This window comes from Amphibalanus amphitrite, unplaced genomic scaffold (assembly GCF_019059575.1).
Source record: "Amphibalanus amphitrite isolate SeventyFive unplaced genomic scaffold, NRLGWU_Aamphi_draft 000552F_arrow, whole genome shotgun sequence".
NCBI classification, from domain to species: domain Eukaryota; kingdom Metazoa; phylum Arthropoda; class Thecostraca; order Balanomorpha; family Balanidae; genus Amphibalanus; species Amphibalanus amphitrite.
Window position 1 is genome coordinate 352,453 of NW_024882046.1, and position 8,755 is coordinate 361,207.

At 48.1% G+C, this 8,755-nt stretch overlaps 1 protein-coding gene across 1 annotated transcript; it reads left to right on the forward strand.

The window, feature by feature from the left end:
• The first annotated feature begins 6,371 nt into the window (after window positions 1–6,371).
• LOC122393754 (procathepsin L-like) lies at window positions 6,372–7,755 on the forward strand. Its single transcript, XM_043390086.1, has one exon. The coding sequence runs from the start codon at window positions 6,470–6,472 to the stop codon at window positions 7,529–7,531; it is 1,062 nt and encodes a 353-aa protein (XP_043246021.1). The 5' UTR covers window positions 6,372–6,469; the 3' UTR covers window positions 7,532–7,755.
• The last annotated feature ends 1,000 nt before the right edge of the window (window positions 7,756–8,755 follow it).

Genomic DNA, 8,755 nt, shown 5'->3' on the forward strand with positions numbered 1-8,755 from the left:
TCCCAGACTACAAGTATAACTATATAGATAGGTATGCTATCTTGATTCTTTAGCGACTAAGCAATAGCTTTATGTTAAATTTACGACAGTCAACAAGCAGGCAGCAAACTTTGTCGCGCTGCAGTCATACAACATTGCAATCCTCAAGCTTTAGGTACAATTTTTACAGAGTTCAGAGCCTAGCGGCTAGCCTATTCATAGAATGCATGGCGCTGATGACAATTGGCCATGTAAATACAGCGATAGGCTGCTATTCGATGATCAGCACTGACAGAAACATGCTCTTTTAGGGATGATTGTAACCCTAAATATAATGATAATAAATATGAATGATAGTGACCCTAAATCGGCTAACGGCTTTACTTCTACAGGGTGTTTCACTAAAAGTGTCAAAAAGTAAATGCTTATTAAAGATATATAGAATCAAGATTACTAGAACATAAGGTTGGACAAATTGTGACGTCACTGGTGCTTGGAATATTTTTTTTTCTAGTATCCCACTAGACAGGCCTAGTTTAAACTAAATTTGAAGGGAGGGCAATTCATTGCCAAGTATCTGATTTTGTGAAAATAATTGTTGGAAATGTAAAGTAAGACACCATGGAGTTGTTTTCAATTGGGAACAGATGATATAAAAAGAAAAATAAATGTTTTACGATACTACTAAATCAGATAATTTGGTACAAATTCATAGACGTATAAATAAACTGGACTGGCAATTCGAAGGGACCTCCCATGGAAGATAGCGGCGACGACAAAGCGGCGCCAAAAATCTGTGCTGTGAAACGTTGTAAAGCAAATAAATTTGTAATTATTTTTAAATGGATGTTCGGATCGAGGTGATGGTGGTGCCGTTTGACGTGCCATTTCTGGAGGCAGGTGATGGTATAGGTCCCGGGTAACTCGCTGTCACGTGGCGCGTATGACTTGCCGACAAACACATTGAGAACAAAAACCTTTTATCTACGCTTTAAGCCAATCCAAGGGAGGTCCAGGTGCCAAATTTGTAGGTCACATGTCCCGGTACCAAACCACTGACATATGGAATAATCGGCACCGAGAGATACATATTGCACATGCTCGGGACGAAAAACATGTTTTGATGAGGCATTCTCCGACGTCCGAAAACTTTGACCCAAGCACCTAAAACTCGGCACAATGGCACAACATGGACAAACGCTTGAAGGCGTTGTACGAATAGGTGTGCTGAGGTGCACGGTCCACATGCTTCGCACGTGAAAACCTTTTGATATTACACGAACATGCAACGCATACGTGCGGAACGATATATTTATATTTCCGAAGCTAAGCATCGTAGCGACACGTGCCAGGTGGCGTTGGAAAAGTTTCACCGTGGCGCATCAGAAGTAGGTATGCCCTAAAATTCCGAATTTGAGGCAACGTGGTGTGGTGAAGGTCAGATAAAATTGACCGGAAAAAGTCAATTAAACCCTCGCCGTTTGGCCACTTATTGAGCTAGAGCTTCGCATAAAAAAGAGCGTGTTGCCCGTGACGAGAGCAAGCCGATGATACCCAATTTTGAGGTCCTAGCTCATCGGTTGACATGTCAGGTCAGGTCAATGACCCAAAAGTCGGGAAATCGGGACCTGTTAGAACGTCGTAAAGTGTGGTTGCTAAGAGGTTTTTCGCGGTGCTGATCACGAATATCATGTTAGTTTTGATCACAGATGATGTCTTCATGCATTTAGGCCAGGTCAGGTCAGGTCAGGTGAAGGTAACCCAGCAGGGGTCCAGCCGGGTATTCATTGTAGGTGTCAACCGCCACTGACAGCTTCGTTACATGTTACGAAGGCACCAAAACTACTTCGAAGCTGTTGAAAGAACTGCTAAATTCGAAATCAGCTCCAAAAACTAGCCTAGAAACATGTAAAACTCGAAAAAGTGAACCGAGGTCATCAAAGGTCAATAACCTGACCTGACCTTCAGGGGACCTTGACACCCACAATAATGCATGGGACCAATATCATTTCACATGTTTAAATGTTTGAAACCACAAAAACACTGCAATCGCGCGGATACTAGCTGACATACGCAGAATCGCGATTCCGGCCAAACATGGTCTCGAGGAATAGGTTACAGGTCAAATGTCAATTTGGCCAGGGTCATGATTTTCAGGATAGATTTAAAATTAATTACATCGAGGGTACTGAAAGTTTTGTCGCGATCGGCGACTTTTTACGCGAGTTAGGTATTCGCGGGTCCGGTCGACCCCCCCCCCCCTATAAGCGCGTGGGTTAAGAATTTGACCTCGGGTCAAGGTCACAGAAAAGGTCATGTTGGATGCCATTCGATTTGTATTGTTGAGCTGAACATATTAATGGTCATTTCAGCTCTCTAGCATATTTCTATCTTAAGTTATGTATTGTCAAAAAATGTTGGAGACGTATCATGACCTGATATGACCTCAGGGGCATAAACGGGTCATAGGAAGCATTTTTGGTTCAGTGTCTTCATGTTCACCTGTGTTCCTTGATGTTTGAGGGTGTTTTAAGCCAAAAGAAAAGCATTTCAATTTGTTCCCTTTGATTTACGCATAATGGAGAGGTCACAAAATTGATCTGACCTTAAGTCACCGATATCCAAATTCTGAGAGAAACAAATTGTTGGTACTGATTCCCCCATGCAATACCTACCCTGAGTTTCAAGCTACTGGAATGTTAAATGTAGGAATGACTGAATCACAAAGTTTTTAGATTCATGGTCACTTCACTTTGCCTGGTGGCTGGTGACCTGACCATAAGTGACCTGGGGTCAGACATTTTTACACACGTTACGAATTTGATGTATCGTAAGCTTTAATAAGTATGGATTTTATCAGGATTTAATTAATATCACAAGTTATTTTCACAACATAACATTCATAAATTTCATTTCTTTGTTGCTGACGAAGTTAGCTGACGATCGTTTGTTGAAGGTGCAACGTCTTCACTTTCGGTTGCTAGGGACGCTCGGTTGCTAGGAATGGCGTCATCAGTAGCAAAATGCCGATGCCTGTTCATGAACCCCGGCGGTCGCTGCGGCCGCTGCGGTCGCTGCGGCCAGCCGGGTTGTTACGTCACAAAAATGGGCGGGGCTCATGTAGTATGACGAATGTATGACGTCACCTTGCTGCGGCCGCTGCGATCTCTGCGGCCGCAATCCAGCGACCGCCGAGCCGCAAGAAAACTAATGCACTGAACTTGGCGCACTGAAGTCAAATAGGCGCAAGCCGTGTTGTCATGGAGACGATTTTGTAAACAAATTATCCAGCGGTGTGCGTCAGTTGTAAACAATTGTCGGAAACTATTTCGGCAGCAGACGCTGTTCATGGAACGCTGCTGCGGCCGAGTGAGTGATGACGTTTCAAAAATGGGCGGGGCTTAGAGCCTGCGGCCGGCCGCAGCGGCCGCAGACTTCATGAACAGGGCCCAGATGAAGATTTGGTGGGGGCTGTATAGAATATGCAAATCACGTGGCTGCGCACGTGGCTTTGTTGCAAATTTTTGGACATTTATAATTTATCCATTTAAAGGTAGTGTGCCACCTTTGAAAGATTTCCCATTTTATTTTTCCTAGGATAAGAAGCTTCTGTTTTTACCTAATATCGCAAAAAAAAAATCAAAAATGGGCCTGGAATAGTGCCTTTTTCGCCTAAAAGTTTTTCGGTTTTTAGATATGTATAACAACTGTAGTGGGCTCACCTGCAAACAGGCGTCGGGCAACAATCGCGAATGCGGCGCACTTGTGACAATAAGCAAAGGTCATTATAGTGTTACGACCATACGACGTACGGGAATGAGTTATCAGCTGTCTAATCGTAGACAACACAATGTCGAGCCTTAAACTGTAAGCCCGTATTGGTATTGTTTCTTTTATTTGGCTGTCGAACATTATTTATGGTTTGAAATATGATTTTATGTAAAATAATTGATATGAAAAAGCCGTCTTATAAGTTATGACCCCATTTCACCACACGCAAGTGGCAGAAATGACAATGATCAGCTGACGCATTTTTCTTGGCCGAAGTCAGAGCGCGCGGCCCGACGCACCACGCGTATTTGGAAATTCCGACCTCGACGAGCATCAGAAGCCACCTAACAGGCGTGTTGGAAACCGCAGGAGATGATGATGAACGGGTTTATCGAAACTTGATTGGATGAGCATATCGGTAATAGCGATTTCAGTGTGTGCATTTATTGTTCATAGTGGTAAGAAATGTGGTTGGGGTACGACCGACAACCCGTCGGGGCGAATTTCGCACTGGGGTACTCAAAATTTGAAGAATTTAAGACGTTTCCATGAGTTTTGAAGGTATGGATAAGTTCTAAAAATCCGGTTCTCCTTATCTGGGCCATTAACTCCCTACGGTCCAAGAAAGCTGGCACACTACCTTTAAGATATATTTTACACTCATACGGAGCGAGGGCAGGAGGACAAAGTTACTAGTCATTTTTTCCTTATGCAGAGCAAGAACAGGTTATTTACACCGCAACAGGAGGGGTGAATTACACTTACATTTGGTGCCATCAGAAACATTGAAACCGTATGCCGACTTTTCAGGAAACTTTTTGCTCTCTCACCTCGCTACGTTCCAGATTATTAAAGTTTCAAAGGGCTTGTTGAGAGGTTTAAAAGGGTTCCTTCGATGCCGGTTTTAGTCCAAAAAAGGCGGGGTTGCCCCCACCTCTCGGCGGAAACCGTTGAGAAGGTCAGGGTCTTTTTGAGGGCCTTTGAAGATAACAAGAAGCTAATTCCAACATCAGAAATAGCTAGGGCCTTACAAGTTATTAAAATCAACCACTGTAACGGCTGTAGCCACCAGGAACTGACTGGACCAGAAGCTCCTGGGCCGAATAATCAGCTGCCTCGCCGCCCGCCCCTGGCCAGCGCGAAGCCCCGATCTGTCAAGGCTAAGCATCTGGTTTGGTCAGTGACTCAGTAGCTCTCGCAGAGCTGAGGAAGACTCAAGTCGCATCACTTCGGGAGCTAAAGAGCACAATTCAAGGCTTTGCCGACAGTCTGGACGCTGAAGATGAAAACGGGCTGTGAGTCACCTCCGGACACGTGCCGAAACGGTGCATCAAAAGAAGGGGCAGATGTGTGGAATAGGTTCGAGTGACGGTGATATCGTTTTCATATTTTCAAATGTCCAACAATTGCGGATGAAATGATATGCAAATTTTCTTAAAAAACATTGTTATTATGTGCATTATGACCTTTTACTTTTTGACACTTTTAGTGAAACACCCTGTAGATGACATGGTCAAAATCATTCGAAAGCGCTGATGGCGACCACAGGTCAATGAAATGGTATTCTCGGTCCCCAGGCATGTGTTAGTTCTGTATGCGGCTATGCCCGTGAATTCTGAGTCAAAACTGCTGTTATAACACCTAAAGAAGACAATCCATTGAACTCCGCCGACCACCGGTCTAATGGACGCCCAGCTACACGGCGAGCTTGGCTCACCACATCACGTCGACGCTTAGCGCGGCGGCGACCCGTCGAGCTAACGAGAAGTCGGGGGAGCCAGTGCGACGGTATGGTATGATGAAGAGAGCTGCAGGGCTCAGCGGTTTGGCCTGAGATTCACCTTTAGCTACTTGACAGCTGAGGGTAGTGCTCGAGCCTCGAGAGAACCCATAACAGCGAAAAATTTCAGACAAAAAAAATACAAACATGCCTGCAATGTGGGCTATTGTTCACTGTGTAGCCATCGAATAAACAAACAATTGTTATCGTCGATCATTCTCTGACGTTTTTCTTAGCAGTCTTTTTCATCTATTTATCATCAAAGGAGTAACAAATGACTCGTCTTAAATAGGTCTCTGTCATCTGTGGTTTATTAGTCCCTAAAAATCCTTCTCTGCGTAAATTCATCCACCCGTACTTTGTTTTTTGTTTGTTTTGTTGGGTTAGGCCCTTTCGGTCTGACAAGACCATTGCAGAGCCGGAAGGATGATAGGAAATAGGGGGAGACATTGGTCTGGGCAGGCACCCTAGTGAGTCGCCGGGGCTGAGCCCGTCCAGAGGACGGGCCACCCAGCCCCAAGGCACTCACTGCACCCGGCTACGGGGTGCGCTCCCTCAGGAGCAGCGGTGCCGCTCCTAGGGAGCAGCCCGCATGAGATAAAGTTGCCTGTCCAGCCCGGAGGGGGGTTGCGGCGTGGAGGAGAAGGATTTCAGTATCCTGAGGATAGAAGCACGGAACGGTGTCCACCCGTACGATGGACAGATCGCTTTTGAACGGCTCCCCACCAACAGTCGCCGAGGTCCATCGCCGGCTCACGTCGGGCGCTGCGGGTTCCGCCGAGTCTGGGCCAATCCGCCCAGACTGGGGCTGCCATATGTGCGGTTCAAGGTCACCTGAAGTGCGGCTCCCACAGTGGGACCGGCCGGACCGGTCCGGCGCCAGACGGGTGCTGTGAGTCGGAGAGTTCGCACCATACGCCCGGGACTCCGCTCGCAGACATGAAGTTGCTGGTGGTGGCTGCGCTGGTCGTGCACGCGGCCAGTGCCGTGAGTTTCTTCTCGCTGGGCCCGAACTTCAGCCAGCTGAACCGGCTGGAGGCGGCCGCCGACAGCTGGGAGCAGATGGTCGCCTTCCAGGAGTGGTACGAGTTCAAGGAGACGCACGAGAAAGCGTACGGCTCGGAGGAGGAGGAGAGCTTCCGGCTCTCCATCTACAACCAGAACAAGAAGCTCGTCAACGACCACAACCTGCGCTACGAGCTCGGCCAGCACAGCTACAAGCTGAAGCTGAACCAGTTCGCCGACCTGACTGCCAGCGAGTACGCCAAGATGATGAACGGCTACCAGCACGAGCGGAAGCGTCGCGGCGAGGCGCCGGTCCACCTCCCGCTGGCGCCCGAGATCCGGCTGCCGGCCACCGTCGACTGGCGCAACAAGGGCGCCGTCACGCCCGTCAAGGACCAGGGCCAGTGCGGCTCGTGCTGGGCCTTCTCGTCCACGGGCGCCCTCGAGGGACAGCACTTCCGCAAGACGGGTCGGCTGGTGTCGCTCAGTGAGCAGAACCTGGTCGACTGCAGCACCAGCTTCGGCAACAACGGCTGCGACGGCGGCCTCATGGACGACGCCTTCAAGTACGTCAAGGCCAACGGCGGCATCGACACGGAGGCGTCCTACCCGTACGAGGCCGAGGACGACACGTGCCGCTTCAACAAGCAGGACGTGGGCGCCACCGACAAGGGCTACATGGACATCCCCGAGGGCGACGAGCAGGCGCTGAAGGAGGCGGTGGCCGTGCACGGACCCATCTCGATCGCCATCGACGCCAGCCAGTCGTCGTTCCAGTTCTACCACAGCGGTGTGTACGACGACCCCAACTGCTCCAGCATGCAGCTGGACCACGGCGTGCTGGCCGTCGGCTACGGCTCCGAGGGCGGCCGCGACTACTGGCTCGTCAAGAACAGCTGGTCCGAGAACTGGGGCGACCAGGGCTACATCAAGATCGCCCGCAACGAGAACAACGTGTGCGGCGTGGCCTCCAGCGCCAGCTTCCCCCTCGTGTAGGGCGACGGCGCCAACTCCTGAGCGTTGCCTGTCTTCTCGCTGACAAGGATATAGGCTAGCGCGACGACTGGGCGCCAGGGAAGATTCTCAGCATTGTATTCCACGATTGCCGTCACTTCAGGTTCATTCATGCATGGGCTGTGTGGTTTTTGTGCCAGTGACAAACCTGATTATATGCGACACACTCTGTATCTCAGTTGAATACACGTCAATATTTTTATGAATCGTTCTTCCGTTTCTACAGCTACATTCGAATCATCGTCCAAAACCATGCCTCACATGTAGGAAAATTTGCTTTGTGACGTTGGAATTCCTGGATTCTTTATGATTTTCCACGCTTACCGGCTACCGCCTACAGACAGAAAACTAGCATAAAAACATTACTCTATAGCATTACAAAAAAAAAACTTTCGATCGACGTAAAGTGGAAATTTTAGCTCAATTACAAAAGATGGGACGGGCCATTGCAGGCAGTGCGGCACTGCCAGCATTTAGGACGTTGCCTACTGCACCCAGCACCGTGCCTGACAACAGCCTCAGACAAACGGTCTATTTGCCCCGACTTGCCCAGCAGAAGCTAAAGAGCTCGGATCCGTATACCCACCACCCGACATAGAGCACCTTTAGTGGCTGCTAATTAGTAATTACAGACCAGCGGCGGACCCCGTGGCGACATTAATATCGTTATTTAGGCATGAGCCACATGCTGCTATGCTATGAACTTCGGAACAACAAGCCCTTGCACAGCAAGACCCTTTCAATAACGAGACCGACCATGTATGGGCCCCTACAGCCCCACCTGACAAATCGCTCTTATACATAGATATATGCTTCTTTAGCACTTAGAAGCACCAAATTTACATGATGGATTGTGTATGTAGATAGGTGGACCCGTAGGAAATCTCGCTTTTGTGCTAATTTGGAGACTTTATGTCAATGTTTCGGGACTTTCAGGGATATAAATGTAAGAATTATATGAGACCGTGATGGTTATGCCCGAAACTGATGGCTATTCTATGGCTATGCCCGAAACTGTTATCTCTTTTTTCTCGGTCATAATTTAGAATACATTCATTATTATGAGGCTTTGGTTTTCTTTGATCATTATACTTGTAAGAATTCTGTAACAAATCGTCAGTTTTGGGTTGATAAAGATCGAGCAAATTAAAAGCGCCAGAGAGTTCAGCATGTTGAACGAGTTCAACGACAAGCGCATCGAATGAT